The sequence below is a fragment of the Triturus cristatus genome, chromosome 6 (genome assembly GCF_964204655.1).
Source record: "Triturus cristatus chromosome 6, aTriCri1.1, whole genome shotgun sequence".
Classification (NCBI taxonomy): Eukaryota; Metazoa; Chordata; class Amphibia; order Caudata; family Salamandridae; genus Triturus; species Triturus cristatus.
The window spans coordinates 790,911,489-790,934,161 of record NC_140589.1 but is presented as its reverse complement, the minus strand read 5'-3'; the positions used below and the strand labels follow the sequence as shown (position 1 = coordinate 790,934,161).

The following is a 22,673-nucleotide window of genomic DNA, read 5'->3' as shown; positions in this document are numbered from 1 at the left end:
AGCAAGTCTCATTGTGTTTGAATAAATATTCTAACATGGGTGAGGAGCTAAATGAACATGAGGTTTAATTAGCGTATTATTAAGTGAGTTTCTAGTGTTAGGCAAAATATTCCACACAAATGTCTATGAAGCCATGAGCAAGAGTCGAGAGAAAAATGGCCTCTTTGCTCCTACCTAAAGGAGCACAATTATGAATGACTGCTCAGTGTGAAAAAAACTTTAACACATTAATTAGTAAACATTCTATGAACACTCTTAACCCTACATTTGCAAAGTTTGTACACATTTCATGTGATGTGCACCTTTTAACTACGTGTCATTTTTCTATGAAAAACATTTCTGCAGCAGTTTAAACCATTCTAAAGTCCCTCTCTAACATGGTCTACAAGTCAAATTTTAATTTAAATCTAATTTCCCTCTGTTCCCTCCCTTTTGATGATTGTAAAGTGTAGAAAGCACTTGCATCCCCAGGTGAGTATTGACTTATTGTTTTTATTCATCGGTTAAGCTGAAGTGATTTCATGTAGTCATCATTCATTATTCCTATCAAACCCATGTCCTTTTGTATCTTTTTAGTTGGAAAGCATCCTGTCTTTTGTGCATAAAATATTTACAGATCAGAAACAGGACATAATTAAGAAATATTAAGCATAGTTCTATCATCAGTATAGGCATTGGTATAGCTTCAATTATTTCCTTCCCAGCTGTTGAAAACCAGTTGCCAATTGTGCTCAATTCTTTTCCAAACTTGGTGTTCCCAATTCATATATCCGGGTTCTAATACTGATATGTTATTTGGAAAAGATTCTTTTTTGTTGCTTTCGTCTGGCATGTACGCACAGCAGTGGATTAATTTCAGCATGGGACAAACTCCCCCTTTCTCTGCGAGAAGTATGTCTAAAAGAAGACAGTCACCAATAGTCAATATTAATTAAGAGTAAAGCTCCTGATGTGATTGTCACAGTTTTATCAACTACAGTAGCCAACTTCCTGCATTTTCATCATTCAATATGATTCCCATATGTATTCTTGCACTAATCTGGAATAATTTTAAGACAATGTCAAGGCGACAGTCGGAGTCCATGTTTAATTCAAGGCATCTTGAAGGATACTTTAATGGGTGCCAGTGGGTATCGCCTTCTGATCAAGAGGCATGTGGATTTAAATATTGAAATAATGCATTTTCCTGAAGAGGCCAAAACGTCCCCACTTGGCACACCTATGAGTCCGCTTCCTAAATTAGACCGTTCATCCATATTTAATATTCTTCTTTTCTTCATCTTTCAAATTTTCAAAGAATATATAGTGTTCAAGGACAAACTACATTGTAGTTTTATCTTTAATTTTTCATATGTGATAAAACCCAATGCATTTCAGGCTTGGCCCTTTGTCAGGGGATAATTCCTAAAAAGTATTATCACTAATTCATCCAAAGATTCTGATTACCACCTAAATCATGTCTGAAGTGCCCATGTACAAAAACTGATAGAGCAAAAAGAACTAGAATGTATGGAAACCTCAATACATTCCTTAATCAATTATGTAAAAATAAAGTGCAACGCATTTGTGTGAAAAAGCAGTGAATAAACCGTTAACTGATTGCTGTACATCAATGTGATGGTCATATCCAAAACAGTCACCGCAACGTATGCTTAAACATAGATTTCACCATAAAGTATAAAGTGAGTCCATCCAGTGTGTAAAAGCTGTTCAGAAACGCAAGGAACATATCAAAAGAGTCAACGTGATACTCATCTGTGCCAAGATACGTATGCTTAAACGCAACCAACTGGTGTGTAATGGCTGCTCACCAATGTGATAATTATTTCATAAAACTGACAGTGCTTATCATAAGTGCCCTAATAAGCATGCTGCAACGCAAATCGCCATTAAATCAAAAGTACATTTCTGCGTACCATACATATGTAGTACTGTCAAACAGAATCCAGGAAAGTGAATGATCTGAGGTCCGCTGAATTCGGCGAGACCAGAAAGGTACTGGTACCAGGGTAGGAAAAACTGATATTGGCGGGTTGTTTTTCACTCGTTTGATGCCTTTTTCCATGTCACTTATCTAAAGTCTTATTCTATTTCACTTTACTGGTCCCTGCACATTTCCAGTTGCACTCTTTTGAAGGCCGTTATTAGTTTCATCATTTCAGAAATGGTCAGTAAAGGAAACATCCTTATTTCAGCATTTAATTTAATCAACTTGATGTCGGCATCCTCATCACGAGTCTGGAATGCTACACGGTCCGGTGTACAGTATAATGTGCAATTTAAAATACACAACACATCTCTTACTAATAGGTTTACTGGGCTTGAATCACAAAGTAATACATGGTGTTTCCCTTTGAATGAGCCTATTTTTACTGGAACCTCTTTTGAAATCGTTTTTGACATTTTATTTATTTGTTATCCCCTACGACTTTTATTTTCTTCCCCTAGAGAGGCAAGTCTGTAACTTCCACTGTTCTAACTGTAGATGTGGTAGCTCCTGTGTCAATCAAAAATGACGCGTTGTGACCAAAAACATTTGCATCTAAATATGGGCTTTGGTCTACCTCTAAGACTGTGCCAAGTATGCAATCCTCTTCATCTCTCAGGCACTTTCATTGGGAATTATCAGAAGTCGATTCTTTCCTTACTTTCTTTGTCTTTATTAGATCTTCCAGAGGCAGATCATAAAAGATACACAAAAGAGATCATACAATAAAAACAGAAATATTAAAAACATTTACAATAAAAACTTTTGATAACTTACATCCATGGAAATAAAAGTGCTTAGATCTTGGTTCAATGATTCAAGATGAGAATGGCAACATATTGTGCAAATAAACTCATGTCCCCCAATTCAGCATCATGGTAAGAGGCCCACAAATCATGATACATATTGATATATTTACACTATTATTTAACAGCATACTCCTTCTTTGTGCTAAAATGCTCTATAAAAAACTAGCAACTGAATAACGTGTTACAATCGTTGAGTTGCAATAAAAAAATGGAGCAGTTTTACACTTACAATTTATATCTACGCAACTAAGGTAATAGAAACCTCCTTGTAGATGGCAAATAATATCGATAGAAAAATACAAAATGTAATAGAGTTTGGCTAGATTGCTCATCACATGGGCAGGTACTAATGGTTGCTGAGGAGTATTGGCACAAATGAAAACATAATAGCCAACGAATAGAGCCTAACCTAATTCTAGCCAATAATGTTCTCTCGTACACATTTGACACATATAGTAAATAAGGGGGAAATCACTGGCACCATCTGGATTATACAATAATCTCTAACCAGGGGTTTGGCCACTTCCGTTAATTCCCTGGTGGCCTGTCTATACTTAAAAAAGCTGTCCTGAAGCCAATATTTATCCTTTTTTGTGATGGTCTTGGGTGCTCAAACAAATGTACACTACCAAGAGCTAGGAAGCGGTCTTTGGTATTTTTGAACCATGAAATTGCCAAGCAACAGGCGCAAGACAAGCAGTCTCTAATGACTGCCCGATTGAGATCAGTTTATTTGTTAGACCAAATTGAGAATCAGAGTACCAAAGGGGCGGCATTGATAGTCTAATGCACATCCTACATACCTAGCTCCTGGTACAGGGAGAAGTGCAGGGTGGGGGGGGCCTAATAACTGGTGGCAAAATCTATTCTCCTCCATCTGAATAACACCAACATCCCTGCATCCCCAAATACCCATTCCATAAGTTAAAATTGGCAAACATTTCCAATTGTATATCTCCAAAATCGGTGCAATAGGTTTTTTTGCCAATAATAACAGAAGTGAATTTATTAAGCTCAAACAAAGGACATTATCCCAAAGCATCGTGATTCTGATTTTGAATTTGTGGTATTATATTTTGGAATGGATTTGTATTAAACCTCTGCATTTGATTTAAATCTATTCCAGGGTTTGCTATTTGCGTAGGAGTAATGGGCATCATTTGGCTTTGATTATGTATTGGGATCTGTATTTGTTGTGCGGGCATTCTCTGACCTGTCATACCTTGGGGATTTTGGATTAAACTGACAGCAATTTCAGAATTAAATCAACATTCTCGTTTCCAATGCCCCACCTGATTACAAACATGACAAGTTGTAATGTTTTTCATGGCAGCCACATCTGTCCCTGATCCCACACCTGCAGAAACACCTATGCCTCTACCTTGGGGCATTCTCATCCCATTCTGATTTCCTGTAGAGCTAGCCTGTGGAACAACCACTCCCTGCATCATTCCATGATTTCCTACAAACGAAGGATTTTGAAAACCTTTCTGAGCCAATCTTATTTGAACCAACATGAATTTCCGCTTTATTTTCCTCTTTTCACGTCCAATTCATAACTGTAATTCTTTGCATAACGCAAAATCTCATCTAGTGTTTTTGTCTGCCAGCAGATAACACTTTGCGTGATGTGAACACTAATTTCAGGTTTTTAACCTAAGACAAACTTTTACACAATAATTTCCATATCCTTCTCAGGATACTCACAGCCAATGTGCTGTTTGAACACCTGCAACAATCTTTCATAATATTCATGAACCGTTTCGTTTGGCTCCTGCGAAGTTCTTATACTTTTTAACAAATCAGTGTCTCTGGGAGGTATCTTTCCTTTCATTAAAGTCATTACTGCCTCATATTTCGCCATCACCACTGGTGGCAGTGCACCTGTTCATCTCTCATTGCAGGTCCTGCTTTAGGTCATTATACTGCTACCTTACATTCTGCTGCTAAATCAGCTGGAACCACCATGTCAAGAAATGTGTCCAAGTCCCTCCACAAAACTTTTGACATCTTTACAAACCTCTCCACCTGATCATACAACTTCACTGGTTTGTCTCTCAGCTTTTGGAAATTGTTGGTAAATGCAATCAAATCACCTCTATTCCATGGAACTTCCCTCAATGAATATGCTGTTGCTTCATCTAATTCATCCTGTTTCCCTCTTTATCTTCCATCTTTTTCTTCTCAAGCTTCTTTGCACGTCTAAGTTCCAACTTCTCCACATCCTTCCTTTTGCATATTGTAGGACGATGGCTCTCTATATAGGACACTAAAACTAAGTGGATGATTAGAATGGCGTTGCGTTGCTTGGGACCCACCGCCTGTAAGGCAGTGGTCCCGCTAAGCTCATTACGATGCGCCCGACACTATGGCCGGCACATCCAGGGCCCTTAACATTGTGGATGGTGCTGCTGGCTGCAGCACAGTTCGCAATTGAAAAATGACACATAGTGCATTTCCCTGCACTACGTGGCAGGCACCACGCGGTGCCTGCCACTTTGTGCAGGCAAATCCCCCCCCCCCCAGGGCACCACCACCCTCCTCCCACAGAGAGGGGGCCCGCAACGGGCCCCCAAATCCATTCTCCGCCAGCCTGGCTGAGGCTAGCATTGTTATCTGGCGGACGGTGCCTGCTTGGCATGCCACCATTCACCTCCATCTGTCTGCTATATCAAGCAATCATAACGATTGCCTCTGACGGAAGAGTGGCGGGTGGTCTTTGCGCCCGCAATGCTTGCGGAACGATTCCCCACACCATCTTAATGTGGCGGTGGAGATTGCCAGTCAGATGGTGGAGGGCCCGCCACCGCACTGCTGGCGGTGGTGGGCCTTCCACCATCATAATGAGCCCCTAAGTACCCTGTGCAGAGAGTCCAGTGGTTTCCTCAATTGGTAAACAGAGGTAAAAGTAGATAATTCTAATGTTCTTTTTGTGGTAGTGTGGACAGTAAGATAGACTTATCAGAGGGTAGTGCTAAGCGTTTGTTGTACTCCACATAGGCAATAAAGGAGACTAACACTCAAGAATAAATATAAAACTAATTTGTATAAAAATAATAATTATCTTTATATATTTTAGAAGCAAGACTTCATAATTGGATAAATACTTGCTATACTTTTGGATAATGTGGAGAAAAATGCAGTACAGTTCAACATATGCAATTCTTTCAGTATCTCAGCACACAGTGGAAGATACCATCAAATATTTACCGTCGCTGTCAGTAGTTTTTAATGGAGTTCGGAAGTCTGCCAACAGAGCTACCACTGCGGTTGCTGGAAGAAGGCAATGAAGTTTAATATAGTTGGGGGACCACCACAAAGTTACCATGGATGTCGCTGGGAACAGGAGTCCGCTGTGGGGTTTCGGTCCACAGCGGTCTCTATTAGGTTTCTGAGGTGGTGTTCAACAGAAGGATGGAGGTCTTTGGTGGCACATGCCTCAGGCACAGCAGGTAATTTCGGACAGCATGACTGGGAGTCACCAGTGGTCATAGGGGCACTTTCAGTCATCACTGGCAGTGGTTGGGCCACAGGTGAGATGCAGGGCAGTCCGTTGAGGAAGGCGGTCATGCACAAGTTGCTGCTTTAGCGCAGTCGATGTAACCCACACAAGGGTGCAGGGTCTCAGAGTAGGGCTGCTTCCAGCTTTGGTCACTGGGCAGTGAAGAGCCCTTGGAACTGATAGATGCGCTGTAGGGGTCGAGGGTGGTGAGTTGTGTGGACACAGTCCATGCTGATCCTCACCACGATGGTTTGCTTTACAGGTGGAGGTCGGGGACTAGAGCTTCTAGCTCACAGAAAGGTTCTTGGCAATTTGAAAAGGCTGCAAGGGCTCCATGGTTTCTTTGAGGTCGTGTAGGTTTCAGGAAGGACAGCAGGTCACAGTTGTTGAGTTCTGTTTGCAGCAGTGTTTGTGCTGGTTTCTTCTGCAGCAGGACTCTATTCCTGGTCAGCCAACGGTCTTCTTCCATCTTCTTCTCTTAGGCCTGTTGAATCAGAAGTCAGGTTCTTCGGTAGCCCCCTGAATACTGAATTTAGGGTTGTTAGAGGGAAGGTCAGACAGTAGCAAATTTGCTGTTGACCTTCAGGGTGCCTACGCCCTCTATATGCTCATTCCACATGGAGGGTGTGATATCCTTGGCTCCTAATAGGCTTCTATCCCCATACTGAAGATGGTGGCTAGTGAAAAGTGGTATCTATCTCATCTGTCCCACCTGAGGGGTGGTTCAGGGTGAAGGTAGATACAACTCCTAATTTACCTGATTTTCCCAACAGCCATCCCATCAAAAGTAGAGCCGGACTGGGGGTCTCCATCCGCTTCTAATAGCAGGGGGGCAGGGTTCAAAGGCAGCATGTCCTCTGAAGCTTCCCGCTTCTTCTAGGCAGATCCTGCAGGGAAGGTGTGGCACCTCCACCCTGAGCAGGCTTTGTTCCTGGATCCGGAGAGCACTGGCCCTCACTCCATGGGTCCAGAAACATGTCTTGTGGTAACAGACTGACCAGAACCAGTCAAGCAACACCAAACATAAAGGGGAGCCTCAAAAAGGGTCTCATGTGTGAATTTATTAATAAGTCACAAACTGGCATCAGTAAGTAAGAATTTATTAACACAGGATGTTTGGTACCAAACATCTTAGAAATCAGTTAAGCCTTCATGGAGCTAGGAAACTCTTTTTGACAAGGATCCAGCCCATGCACCCCTGTTCACTTACAATACCCAGAATGGACTTCGCATGGTAGGGACATATCTGCTCATGCTGATATGCCCACACATAGGATATAGTGCACCCAGCCTTAGGGCTAAAGTCCTCCTGTGGGGGTGACTTACCTATATATTATGCAGTTCAAGGGTGGCATGGCACACAGGCACCATGTCAACTCTTCGGTTTTCTCTGCACCGAGAAAAGCAGCCACCAATGGCAGGGTGCATAGCCTTGGTGAGGGGCCCGAGAGGGTGGCACAAACAGTGCTGCAGCCCCGAGGATCCTTTTCAGTACTCACACCCCCGGTTAGAAGGTCTCATTTAGCAGGGACTTACAGGGAGATCTGAAGGTGTTTCAATCATGTTACAGTTTTGGGGAAAGAGCTCTGGCACTGAGAACCTGGCTGTAAGCTGACAGTTTGAAATCATCAGGCAAAATGTGGGAGCTAACCAAGCAAAAAGAGGCCCTTTCCTACACATATGTGCTTAATTAGTTCCATAATATGCACTCACATTCCTGCAATCCTCAAATTTTCTATGGCCTGTTCATCAAATTCGACTCTTTAACTATGTTGCAGATTTACATTGTTAGTGAGGTCTGTATCATATTTCTTGGCTACTCCTATCAAATGACTATTGTGTTGCAGCTGCTTTTCAAGCAATCTTCTTACACAGGTTAGCCAACTCATGTCTCTGGTATTGAACCAAATGATCAAAATCCAAACACCCTCTAATCAATTCTTCTAAATTGATTTTTAGTGTAGGAATGTCCAATGGCTCATCCTTCTTAGTTTCTGTGTCCTTTTTGAGGTCCTGTAGCCTCAGCTCTTCTGCCTCTAGTTATTTCTTCAGTCCAACCTGGTAAACCTTCATCTCCATTCCCAGCCAATTCATTTGAACACAAAGGAGTCGTAAAGACTAAGGTTCCACCTCCATCTATTAGAGCTTGCAAAATGGTGTGGAGGTCTCCACATCATTAACTGTGTATTCTAAGTTTTCAGTACATTCCCAACTACAGCCATCATCAAGATCTCTGGAGTTCTCTCACTTTAAGGTGGTGCAGTAGGGACCACTCGAGGTGTAACTGGCTCAGTATCAATAGGAACCACCGCTATTGGTCATCTCACAACTGGTAAAGTAAGGGTCGTTCAATGGGAGTTGGGCCTGAAACCACTGGAGCAGTAGCTACAGTTTGACTGGCACTAACACTTATCTCTCTGGGATCAGAATACATTACAGGTGGTGGTGGTCGCAAAGACAACATTTGTTCCAATATTTCATCTCCTGAATTAGAATCTGAGCCATCCTCTTCTTTTTTTTAAACAAATTTTATTATGTCAAAAGTTATATACAGTGCAGTGCTCCTTGACCCAGGAAACATCTGCCACATCAAACATTACAGATCTTTGTCTTTGACAGTTTGTTTATACATTATTATCATCGAAATTATTAAATACAATATAACATAAACACCTCGAACCGCCTCCTATCTTCTTCTTTTCATGCACATTCTTACCTTTACTGTACTTTCTGTTGTAAGGACCGAATATAACCTGGTTCCTTCAATAATCACCTTTCTCCATCTATGCTGTTCTTTATCCCATAGGGCATTTGCATAATTTTCCATTGCTTTCCCCAATCCTCTCTGGTATTTCTCCTTCTCTTTCTCCCTCACAACCTTTTTCCAAGCACTAAAATCATCATGTTGCCTAGGAAGGGTGGATGGCTTCATCTCATACAATGAACCCTTCAAATGATCTAGGATTCTGGTATTAAATGTCATATATCTTGAAAAATGTATTGCAACTTCACCCTCCGCAATTCTTTCCCATTGCTTTAGCCACGCTCAGTAGTCATTATATATGGTGGAGTACCATCAAGAGGTGCCTCCTCACCTTTTTGTACAGTAATAGTGATATCACCCCTAACAAGCTTCTTTAAATCCCTAAAAAAAATTTATTGACAGTCAAATTTTCAAAGTTTCATGTAAACCCAAATGTTTTGATTATGTTCCGTATACGTAAATTTTCGTACACCAATTAAATGACAGCTTTGATTTTCCCTACAAGTCCTCACCAAATCCAGAAATAGATCTCTCCTGTCAATATCCTATCACAGCGTGATAAAGAAAATCAACTGGCCAATGGCAGTGCAAAAGTGCACCAACCGTCCAATCTCAGCACGAAACACTATGACATCTGACTCACTCCTCACAGCATTCAACCTCCTTCAGTTTTCCCCATATTTGCACACACTTCTCAAATAGCTTCTTAAAACAATTCCTTGTTTGCTCTTTCTCCTAAAGAAATCAAGTTGACAATCACTCACGAAGTTGTACACTCGCAAGTGACTTTTAGACCATTGAAAATTCACACAAATTAATGCAGCTTGACCCGTTCACGCAATTAGGTTTTGCCAACCTTAACAAAGATTAATCACACATAAACGTTTGTCCCTAATGTTACTGATGGAAGTGATGGTATCTCACACTCCATATCAACTTGCTCCAGCAAACAAGTTTAATATCATGGGATATTTTGACTTTAATGAGCATAAAAACAAATTCTCTTTAACATCACATCAACTTTTCAATATTTCTTATTGCTCATTCAAGCCACCTAAAAAGGAAAAGAAACATCCAAACACTTCTCTTAAATTTACAACATCCCTATTAATACTCACACCTCCAAAACTACAACCGTCAAGACCGCAAACGCTTTGTCTGGATCTGGACACTGGAAACTGGAATCGGGATTATTTGAAATAGCTTGGGTACTAATATTAAAGCTCCAATCAAGGTGTGAACCATATCCCTGCTAGCAGAAACTGCTAGAGCATAAGGATTAGTCAAGCATGGTTCAAGACTTACACACCCACTTACAAATATTGTCCTTGGAAATCCCATGGCTCTTGAGAGGGCAGATGGACCTATTCCTCTGTACAAAGAATTGGAGCTAGAACAACATATTACCATACATATATCATCAACTATCAACATTTTAAGTTCAGTCAATTACAAGATTTTGGAGAAGGTTTCAACACCTTTATTTATATTAAAAGATTAGTAAGGTCTTTGTCATCTTTATTCAGTTTAGTCAGTTTACAGAAATCTCAATAAAAGATTAGTTAGAGACAGTATAAAATCAATACACAGTATTCGATAAAGGAAGGAACAATAAACTAGCTAAAGGACCTAACCTAGCATAAGGAAGAATCCATGAAGAGTCCTGTATGGAAAAGAGCAAGAGTGAGACAAATGGTGCACAGACATATTATCGAGTTTTAAACGTCGACATACACAAATATAGAGTTGAAAATATTGTGATGCAACAATATCGGGAGCAAGAATATCGTGGTCAAGAATATCGACTTAGAGGTAAGAAATATCGTTTTTGAAAATATCGAAGTGTGAACAATTGTTTTGTATAGGTATTGATTTTGTTTTTTGATATATGTGTTCATATAACTCCAACATGGTCCACAAGTCACCTTTTTATTTTAATCTAGGTTCCTTCAGTTCAAGAAAGCTGCTAGGGGTTGTTGAGCAATACTTAATCTTTTCTATACTTTTGACCTCTGTCACTGTACCTCTGCATGTGATAGTGTTCATCTGGTCTGCATGTGTTTCATAGTCGACTATTCCTGCAGCTGCTGGGTAGGGCCAATCTGGAGAACCAAAACCAACTCTGGCAAAAATACTCAAATATTTTCCTCTTTGTCAGGTCTGTTAGGAAAGAATCCAACTGTTCCAGCGAGTTACCAGCTAGAGATACTCACTAAACCACATACTCACCTGGGCCCAATACACACATTTATATAAGCTAGTAATTACCGCTGGGGTCAATTTGTTGTGCTAATACCTCTAAGATGATTTTATCTTATCATTTCTTACCAACCCTTTTCCATTCGTATATGAACTTTCCTCTGGTCAATGGATCTATTAGTTAACTTTTATAGGCAAAATGGACATAGGATAAATCTCGTTAAATAACCACAGACTGAGGAGAGTTTTAGGTGTTTATCTAATTAGAATCATGTGAACCAAGAACCAAAGTACAATTAAAACACCGTATTCCTCCAAGGAAGGGAATACATTTTAAGACAGAATAATCATTAAACAAAGGTATTACGATGACAGTACCTGAATAGGAGGAAACAGAGAGAGAGCAGTACAATGACATTCTTGTGGCCACCAACCCCTTTGCCAAGGAGCTGGAATGGGTCCCCTGGGACAGATCAGGTGACAAAGGCTCAGGACAGGATTCAGGGACAGGATAGGTGACCTCTTCTAAATGCAACGTCTGCGTTGCACCACTCCCTGATACTAACTTCCTCCTCGATTCTTCTGCAATCTTCTTCTATTATGTGTATCCTTGGTTCTTCTTCTTAGGCTCAAATTCTAAGTCTGGTATCTTATTCTTCTTCAGCATTTATTCAATTCTCAGACAGCATCCCGGTCTCTCAGCATTCTGGTCTCGCTGTGTTCTCCAACTGACTAACTAACTACCTCAATTATACCCTTCTAATGGCATGTACCACCCCTAAATGTTTCAAATTTATGAAACTCCTAACTCTGATTGGAAAGGACAAGGGAAGATGATCGTCACACCATGCTAAGTTTTAATATTTTTCTTTTAGCTTATTGTTCAGTGTTCCCACCCCTTAATTTACTTTCCCAAGCTTTATTTCCCATCCACGTTCACATTTTTATCAATCAAAATTATACATTTTAATATTTTCTCCATTCATCAGTCAGGAAGACAACTTCGTTCCCAGGACATGTAGAGGTCGTGGCCTTGGCGGAGGTTCAAGTATATTCGTCATAGTTCCTGGCGGGTTACAAGTGTGCCTGTGCGGAGACCACGTGGGGTAGGAACATCGGTCACCCTTTGAGGCCCACAATACGAACTAGTAAAGAAGTCAGAAAGAGACATATTAAATTCAAATTAAAATGATTTCACTGTATACCACCTATCTCTACTCTAACCCCCTTTACTTATATAGATCTTTTGCATTAGCATTTTATTAAAATTGCATGGTTTAGTTTTAGCAAAAGCATGTGCTTTAACATGTGAGTTTCAAGCGGCCATCTTGAAAGCGATTGCGCAGCTGCAAAGATTTCCCTCCAAGCAAGAACTCATCATTGCTACATAGATGTAGTTGGCGCATGCGCAGTACAGAATTTTGCATTAGCAGCCATTTTTAGCTATTAGTATTTACAAACACAATTATTACGGTATTACAAGTTATTTGAGAGGATTGCATCTGAGCAAGTCTCTTTTATATGAGCTCTTGCTCCATCACAACGCTTTCCAGAAATGGCACGATGCTAAGAATGGACTCACCTCTAGGCACCACTTGGTTACTAAATTAAACTAACATACTACCCTGAAATGCTTTGTGATGATAAGGAGGAGGCAAAGGGAATACTGAAAGAAGATCGGAAATGGCAACAATTAGAATCATTAGAACACTGGAACGTTGAGCACTCAAATGAAGACAATGGAGTGCTCCAGGCTTCTAATGACTGGTAGAAGCCCGGAGCACCAACATTCCAATGTATTCCTTTCACAGCTCGGGCTCTGTGAGGCCTTTCTCTTACTAATTAGCATTCAGCTTGGGCCTTAAATGCTGGAGCGGGGCTTAAATGGCCGGTATAGCCCACTACAGTGGGCTATACCGCGCTTCCACAGGGATGCTTATAACGCACATTACAAAGGTGTAACAGAGGCTGCATTCACTGGGCAGATTTACAAGCTCCATGAGGAGTCTAATATGCTGTAAACTCACAAACCATCATTCCAACTGCAACTGCAAGTCAGAGAGAGAGCACTTCTCCTCTCTGTCAAGCGAGGGAGAATTTGAATAGTAAGCATTTGTAACTGGGTGTGGCTATCTTATATACAGGGCACCCAACCATGTCAAAGCAATGGATCATGGTACTCGTAGTCCTCTAAAATCAAGGTATGTTTTTTCTGTGCTTATTGGCCTTGTCCAAGGGGATACGAATGAAACTGTCACCTCATTTCTGATCATGACACTCTCCCTTCATCTCCATGCAATCTCTGTCTTACCATCTATCCATTCTCTCTCTCACCATCTCTCCTATCTCTCTGATCAGTTTCACTCTACTTTCCTCCCCTTCGCCCTTACCCCCATTTCGTAGTAAGTAGTTCAAATTTTTCAAGCCACTTGCCACTTCCACATTTTCTATTAAAATATAGACTGCTCTTTTCTTAGGCCCAATATGTGAGGTACGTTGGGCTAAAAAATTAATACATTTACCTCATTATAAATTGTATATTATTTTGTTTTACATTTTCATATTGTAGCCTTTTTTGTTTTCATTTCTTTGGTTCAGCATATTGATGAAAGTTGATGTTAACGTTTTTCTCATTTAATTGTTCTCATTTTTCATTTCTCACAGTTACAGTAATCCCTTTGGTACAGTGTTCCCTGTATATTATACTTACAAATAATAAATATTTCTTAACTAAATATATATATATATATATATATATATATATATATATATATATATATATATATATATATATATATATATATATATATATATATAAACACACAAGTGCTGTATTTTCTGACACCCTGACAGAGATAACCATGTAGAAAAGATAGTAGAGGCGGAGGCAGAGGTCTCCCCCTACAGATTAGTGAATAGCATTTTATAGCATGTGAAGTAGTACTACTTCATGTATTACAAAATGCAGTTTGTGAATCAGGCCCTATCAGTTCGAGGTGATATCAAAGGTTATGGTCTCGATGCTGGGGAGAGAAGATACATAGCAGTTCATGTGCAATAAAGTGTTTTATGATTAAAATATTAAAATGATTGAAAATGTGTTGTATTGATGGGGGAGTGAATTCAATGTGAAGTTGGCACAGGAATGCCTGTAGGGCTTCTTCCTTCAGCCCTTGGACAGACACGAATACCAGATAAACACTTATGCATTCTGTCCTGGGCCATTACGTTCTCAATGTGTTTACAATCTCAGTTGCATGGCGCTGGAATAATATGGAATAAATATTGTCCAGAAAAATATTGTGTCCTAAATATAATTTGCAAAAATATCACCCTACTGGATTTAATAATAGGCAATCTATACTAATGAAACTGCTTAAACAATATTTAGGACACACTTTTTATTTCACATGGCATATTTAGCAAGAATATTCTGGCATGCAACCCTTCTATTTCAATGCTCAACTGATCACTTGTCCGATTACTGAACATAAATGCTGATACTGTTGAACTGTCTACAACCTTGTTCAGGAGATTTTGAGACATTGTTCCACCCTTCCTCAACCTTGCGAAAAAATAAAATGGCGTCCTGTTGCTAAAAATAGTACTTGGATGTATTTCCACCATTCTATTTTGTCTTTCATGTACATGCTCCTAATAATGAAATAGGTTTTGAGATAGCTTCTTAAAATAAATATTGTTTAAGAATGAGAATCAGTTAATCACAAGTGTTAAAATGTATGAACTTCTTTCCCTCTCTTAGTACTATGTAACCTGTGCCCTTGGGATACAGTTTGTGGGATATTTCATGATCTGTTTTGGAGCTGGCAATGCCATTCTCTCAATGCTGGCTGGAAAGGTTTCCCAGTACACCGGTCGGATTGCCTTGTTCATTTTAGGTAAGGATATCTATGCGTGCAGCTGAATGACTGGATGATGATCGGAGTTGTCAACTTTATTGGAAATAAAATGTGGACTTGAATTACTGCATGTGTTAGTGACACATTACTTGCAGCACCTTTAACTACAAATGTACTCAATGTAAGAATCCATATCTTATCTTATCTTATCTTATGCTATATTTATAGAGCGCACTGACACCAAAGGTTTCCTGGCGCTATGATTGAGATTGGAGGTGGGAGTCATAGTTTACATGAGTTTTGAGAAGAGCCATGTTTTTAGGCTCTTTCGGAAGCTTAGTAGGGTACCAGAAGTTTTAATGTGAAGAGGGAGGGAGTTCCATAATTTGGGTGCCAAGTAGCTGAATCTACAGCCGCCCAGTTTTTTTAGTTTGGCCGTCGGCGTGGTGAGAAGATGAAGATGGGCAGAGCGGAGGTTACGAACCGGACAATGAGGGTTCAGAAGGGATTCTAAAAAGGCAGGGCCCTTGGACTGCCGGGCCTTGTATACCAGGCAGCCAATTTTAAAAGCAGCTCGCTGTTCGATAGGCAACCAGTGCAGCTTGGCCAGGAGAGGCCTGGCGGATTGCCATTTGGGAGTTTTGCAGATAAGTCTAGCTGCCTGGTTCTGCACCAGCTGGAGACGATGGAGGAGGGACTTGGGTAGCCCCCAGTAGATTGAATTAGAAAAATCCAGGCGGGAGAGGACGAGGGAGATGACAATTTGCACCAGGGATTCGTGGGAGAATAAGTGGGAAATCTTGCGAATTTTGCGTAGCTGAAACATGCTGGCAGAAATGGTGGTACCAACATGAGTTTTAAGAGAGAGATCAGTGTCGATGGTAACGCCCAAGCTTTTTACCGAATTCAAAGGTTTAGGTGGAATGCCAAGCTCCTTAGGCCAGAAGTGAGGGCCCCAGTATAGAGGGCTGGTACCAGGCAGGAGGAGTTCCGTCTTCTCAGGGTTTAATTTGAGCTGGTTGGAGATCATCCATTGTTGGATATGCAGCATTGCTCCCTGAAAGTTAGATGCAGCATCCTGGGAATCTAATGGAAAAATGATTTGCATGTCGTCAGCATAATTGAGGACAGTGCAATTCCAAGAGCTCAGTGAATGGATAAGTGGGCGCAGATATAAATTAAACAATAATGGAGACAGAGAGGAGCCCTGGGGGACTCCACAGGTGGTGGGGACCTGGGTGGCGGTAAAGGGGCCTAGATGGACTGTTTGAGCTCGGCCCGAGAGGAAGGACTTGATCCATTCCCAGGCGGGTCCCTTGATGCCTGCCTGTCCGACACGGTGGAGAAGGATGTCATGATCCACCGTGTCGAAGGCGGCCGAGAGGTCCAAAAGGACCAACGCCTGAGGGGACCCTCTATCGGCATTCTCCCGAAGGGTGTCCAAAACTTTTAGAATGACTGCTTCGGTTGAATGCGCCGGTCTGAAGCCTGCCTGGTTAGGTAGCAAGAACCCGGAGCTCTCGACGAATGCCGAGAGGCAGGTGGTGACGTAGGCCTCGAGAAGTTTAGAGATATAAGGCAGAAGAGAAATGGGCCTATAGTTGGCAGGATTGGCGGGGTCGGCTCCTGTCTTCTTTAAGAGGGGGACCAATATGGCTTCCTTAAAAGCCCTGGGGACCGAGCCGGAGCTGAGGGAGGTATTCAGAAGGGGGAGAATACAATCAGGCAGAGCAGAGAAGGTTGCCCTAAGAACTTGGGGGGGGCAGCAGTCCCTAGGAGATCCAGATTTAACACGAGTGGTAAGCTCAGCGAGAGTGCTGGCGGTGATTGGTGGGAACTGGATGAAAGAGCAAGGGTTAAAAGGGGGGGAGTCAGGAAGGCTAAGAGGGGTAGAGGGAGGAATAGCATTCTTGATGTTTATAATTTTTTGGATGAAATAAGAATTGAGCGAATTACAGGTTTCCTGGGTGGGGGCCTGGGTTGGAAGTACTCTGTGGTCAGATGAGAAATCGTTGAAGATTTTAAAGATTTCTTTAGATTTATCACTAGCTGTATCGATTCTTTCCATGATGTGTAAGGCCTTTGCTTTAGTAATAGCGTTCTTATATTCATTCCGGGCCCTCACAAACTCGGTGCGGTCCTCCTTGGAGTAGCCCCGTCTCCAGTTTCGTTCCAGGTGACGCAGTTTAAGTTTCTGTACTTTCAGTTCCTCTGAGAACCAGCGATGAGAGTTACCATGTCTAGTATGAGCAAATTTGGTGAGAGGGGCGAATATGTCGCTGGCTGATGACAGCCAGGTGGTGATCCCATCCGACATAGAATCAATATCTGATTCGGGGAGGGTAGTGGGGTAGGTGTTGGTCAGGTGATCAATAAATCCCTGGGAATCATAAGAATTCCATTTGCGACTCAGCCCCCCGGGGAGGGGAGGAGCCTTAAGTTTCCCTTTAATTGAAATAGTGACGTCAATCAGGTGATGGTCAGACCAGAGGCAGGGGGAGATGACTGGGCAAGACAGGACGAGGTTGTGAGTGCAGATGTGGTCCAAAATGTGACCCTTGATATGAGTTGGGGAAGAGATGTGTTGGGACAGATTTAGGTTTGTCAAGATTTCAAACAGTTCGATGGCGTGGGGTCCGGCTTGGTCATCGTCAAACCAGTAATTGAAGTCGCCAAATACGGCGAGTCGGGAATGGTGGGTGAGCAGGTCGGCTACTTGCTCACTGAAGGACAGTGGAAATTATGGCATTGGCTGGGGGGGGCGATAGAGGAGTACAATCGCCAAGGCACCCCCAGAGGTTTCCACGCTGATAACTATGTTATCTGCCCCTGGTAGGGTAAGTGAGGCGGAGGTGAGGAATCTGAGATTCTTGTGTATGATGGCCGCTACTCCCCCTCCCGGGCGACTAAGAGGGCGGTTTACATTGAGGATGTAATAGTCCGGGGGGAGGGTCGCCAGGATATCCGGGTGGGAATCCGGCGTGAGCCAGGTCTCCGTTAGGAGCAAGATGTCGGGTTTATCCATGTTGAGCAGCAAGAATAAATCAAGCTGATGCTTCACCATGGAACGACTGTTAAGGTAGAGCACACGGAGATGGGTGTCATTGTTAGATGCCAAAGGGGGGGCCATAGGAAAAGAATGGACAAGACCATGGTCAGAGTGAGTGCCAGGGTCAGGCAGCTTACTAGTGATCTCCAGGAGGGCAGTGCGCTCCCACACACCAGGCGGCAAAGGGCAGTTGGAAAGCTGCAGGTCCCTGAGTGTTTTCGCAGGGTATGTGATGAGGGGGCCAGGGGTTGTGGCCCCTGGGCCCGTGCGGGCGCGGACGGGCGAAGACGGGCTCGCCTTTGGCGCGCCTTTGGCGCGCCGCCGGCGCGCCCGCTGCGCCCGTCCGCTGCGCCGACAGAATGGGGGTTCCATTTTGTAGTGGTCGAGGGCGGGAGGGCGGGAGGGGCGAAGCACAGGAATGCTGACCCTGGTCCGGCTCCTCACCTAAGATGGCGGCCCCCCGAGCAGCGTCCAATCGGCTGCGAGGGGTGAGATCAAGCGCGATCAGCAGCCAAGAGATCCCCTATTTTTAAGAGCGAATCTGTGTTCAGGGAGTAATTAAAAGCGCCAAGATACAACAAAGTGAGCAGGTAAATAAAGTGCTGATGACAGATTTTTCGTGGTACTTTTTTAAAAATGCGACGAATTTAAAATTAGCAATTCTACAAAGAGTGCATACAGAGTCCCGGCTTCCGCCTCAGGACGAGGTATCACTGACACACACACACACAATCGAATCAATCGTGGTGTGGGTTAAGAGGGCTTTTGTAGTGATCGAGGGCGGGAGGGCGGGAGGGGCGAAGCACAGGAATGCTGACCCTGGTCCGGCTCCTCACCTAAGATGGCGGCCCCCCGAGCAGCGTCCAATCGGCTGCGAGGGGTGAGATCAAGCGCGATCAGCAGCCAAGAGATCCCCTATTTTTAAGAGCGAATCTGTGTTCAGGGAGTAATTAAAAGCGCCAAGATACAACAAAGTGAGCAGGTAAATAAAGTGCTGATGACAGATTTTTCGTGGTACTTTTTAAAAATGCGACGAATTTTAAATTAGCAATTCTACAAAGAGTACATACAGAGTCCCGGCTTCCGCCTCAGGACGAGGTATCATATACATATGCACTTGCTTTTTATGGGACATATGGTTAACATGACAAGCAAGCTGGGAGAGAGAGGGGTCATGGTCTTGATAGGAGCTTTGACTAAGTTCCCATTCTGCCAGAACAGTAGGACCCACAAGAGTAAACCCTCTTGTCCATAAGAACATCCTTGTCTCACCTTTGGCAGCTTTGCTTGGGAAACCAGGCAAATCTCCAGAGAAATGTACATAAGGTTCATGTGTAACAAAAGTAAACATTGAATAAACAACTGGAAACATAAGCAAAGTTCTAGCAGTAAGAAATAAATAAGGATGAAAATGTTGCCCATCGTCTAAAACCAGGTGGGCTGGGAGAAGAGAAGATGGGTGTGGGAGTGTTCCTAGGAATAAGAACGTATGAATTTTTGAAGAATTACATAGGAGTACCAAGGGAGAGGGATAAGGATCAAGACGTGGAGCTTGGGGGATGCAGTGTAGGTGCACTTCAGCAGCTTGCACATCCTGAGTGGAATGAAGGAAAATCTTGATATCACTAAATAATACGAGCTAGGGTAGGAGAATAGATGGACGATCTCAGGTAGAAGAACACAAGAACACAAGAAATGCAGACAATCACAGGAGGTCGAAGATATCAGTTAGGGCATGTGAGTCAGATGATGTCGGAAATGGTAAGACTTTAGATATTGTTGGATTAACAAAAGGATCGGTTGAGTCTTGAGGTTGGCTGATAGAGAAGGGGCATGAGTGGTGTTGAAGCTTGGAATCTCAGGAGAAGTGTGGCTCAATGGTTAGAGCGGCAGACCTCGATGCAGAGCACTGGTCCGGGACCAGGGTTCGATTCCCGTCGCGGCAGGGTCTCGGGCTATAAATTTCGCGGACTGGATATTCTCGCCTCAGTGCCTATTCTAATCATGGGTCCCATGCTGCAACTCTGGGCAATAGCTTGCTTAATCTCCACAACGGCCCCCCCGCGGCGGGATGCCTGGCTTTCACCTTGGGGATGCCCAGTACGGGTTATCTCACAGGGAAAAACCAGGACGGGTTCCCAATGCAAGCGCCAAGATGCCCAAGGGTAAGTTGAGCGCTATATAAGAACACATAATAATAATAATAATAATAATAATCTGTCAGCAATAGCCACAATTATGTCATTCTATATGTTAAGAATGAACACCATTTTGCTAGGGCCAATCAGTGCCTAATAGTAGAAGAGACAGGTGGAAACTGTCATGAATTATAGCTTAGCTGGCCTGCCTAGGACCTTGTTTCCTTTTGTCTTGGCTGAGGCAAGGCAGACGTCACAAATCAAATGAGAACGACGGGATCTAGAGTTATGTTTGCCTTGCAAGGGCTGTTTATACATATCCCTTCACACAGGTAAAGCTGTATGTTCTTTATTAACATGTGCACTTCATAACTGTTTATGAGACATAATTCCACAGTATTGGAAGAGGTCCATGAATGTCTATATTCAGGTAGAGGTTAGGCCTACTTGCCTTATATTGTGCTCCCGGAAGCAAGGTACAGAATCTTCCTTCTCTTTTCCTTTCCAGGCTACACATGGCAAGCAGTGCTTCATCACAGATTCTAGCTTACTATAGTATTGCACTAACAAATTCCACTTGTATTCCATGCCTTATGTACCTATAGTGTGATGCCTACCCTTACCTATGACACTTGTCTTATGGTTGTAAAAATTGCATATCCCACTTTCTAATGACTCCAATATGGTGAAGCCCTCTCTTGCAGGACTAGAGGTCTGCAGGACCTTGAACCCAGTTGCTAATTCAAACTCTTTGCATAACAAGGGGCCTGATTTAGATCTTGGCAGATGGATTGCTCCATCACAATGGTGCATGGATATCCTGTCCTCTGAAATATAAATCCCATAGGACAGAATGAGATTTATTTTCGGTGGACGGGATATTCGTTACTGTTGTGACAGAGCAATCCGCCCACCAAGATCTAAATCAGGCACAAAGAGATTCCTCATCTCCTTCCTAACAGGGAAGAGAGATGTCAGCCTCAGAGTATAGCACCCCAGAGTCTGGGGACAGGGAAGCATTCAAAGTGAAGATTGTAAGCTCCATTTAGAATCTACCTGAGAGTTCGAGGCAAGGCGTACAACATCGCATCTACGTTATATTGAAATGACAATCCACCATAGCAGGGGAATGATTTATCCCTAAACTGTCATTTGCTGCATTAAAATTAATATGATGAACTTCTTAAATTGGTTTGACAAATTAACATAATTGAAATCTGATTTGGAATTCTGGGTTTTTTGCCCAAAATTCATAATCAATCAATCAGTAATTTGTAAAGCGTGGCTACTTGCCCGTGTGGGTCACAAGGCGCTAAGAGGGTGGGGGAGCTCCTGGTCCATCTGGGTGTGGAGGTTCAGTCTAAGAGCCAGGTCTTGAGATCCTTCCTGAATTGGGTCAGCTACGGGGAATGCCTGAGGTGGAGGGACAGGATGTTCCAGGTCTTAGCGGCGAGGTAGGAGAAGGATCTTCCTCCCGTTTAGTGTAACCTGTTACAACAGTGACCTAAGCCAGTTGTGTGTAACATAGATACAGAAGGGTGAGATATACATACTACATTTTCATCATAACTACTGGCTATTACATACATTTAATTTACATTCTTCTTTATGTATATGTACCTAATGGTTAGAATTTGACAATTTGGAATTGATACAACCTCCTCCGACCTTCATTGAGCTCCCCATCTTAAATGATAGTGTGAATCAATATGCATTCTGTCAATATGTTTTAATGTGTGACCGGGGGCAGATTTATATACTTAATGATACTAGCAGGGATGACCAAGACTATTATGGACTATGTAAAGTTTCTCTACAGCCAGATCTTTCTGTTTACATTTGCATTCAATCAAAGATAAACCTTTTTAAGGCGTTGGTAATTTAAACATATACCATTGTAAAATAGTTGCCTGCTTTAAATTTAGTAAAGTTCAGCAGCTAGCTTTACATGAGAAATATCTCAAGTCTGACATATTTTAAACAAGTCTCCATATCACAGCTCAAATTTATTGCACTGATTCCACATCTAGGCTTCATTAAAATATTAACGAGGCATTATTGTGCCACTTACTGCCCGTAGGGCTGGCAGATCATCCTGGCATTCTTAAATTCCCAGTTTTCACAGTATGGTTCCACAGTGTCAATTATTTATGTACATAAGCCTCTCCTCACCCAACAAGCTCCAAGTCCTAAGACTCAAAAATATAGCTTATTTAGCATGTGGATCTAACAAGGTCCTCTGCCTGCCTCTTACTTCTAGGTCATGCAACCAGACTAAAACAGTCATGAAAGTTCCTATTTTGAGGGATTTACTGCACACAACAGAAGAGACCATCTACTTTGGACTCACATCTGTGTATGCCTT

General features: G+C 42.4%; 1 protein-coding gene across 1 annotated transcript in view; it reads left to right on the top strand.

The window, feature by feature from the left end:
• Positions 1 to 22,673, top strand: part of LOC146817888 (N-acetylglucosamine transporter UNC93A-like) — a 143,542-nt gene that overhangs the window by 82,543 nt on the left and 38,326 nt on the right. The window contains exon 6 of the mRNA XM_085609261.1: positions 15,025 to 15,160. Coding sequence (XP_085465387.1) covers positions 15,025 to 15,160 — 136 coding nt within the window. The remainder of the gene's footprint in view (positions 1 to 15,024; positions 15,161 to 22,673) is intronic.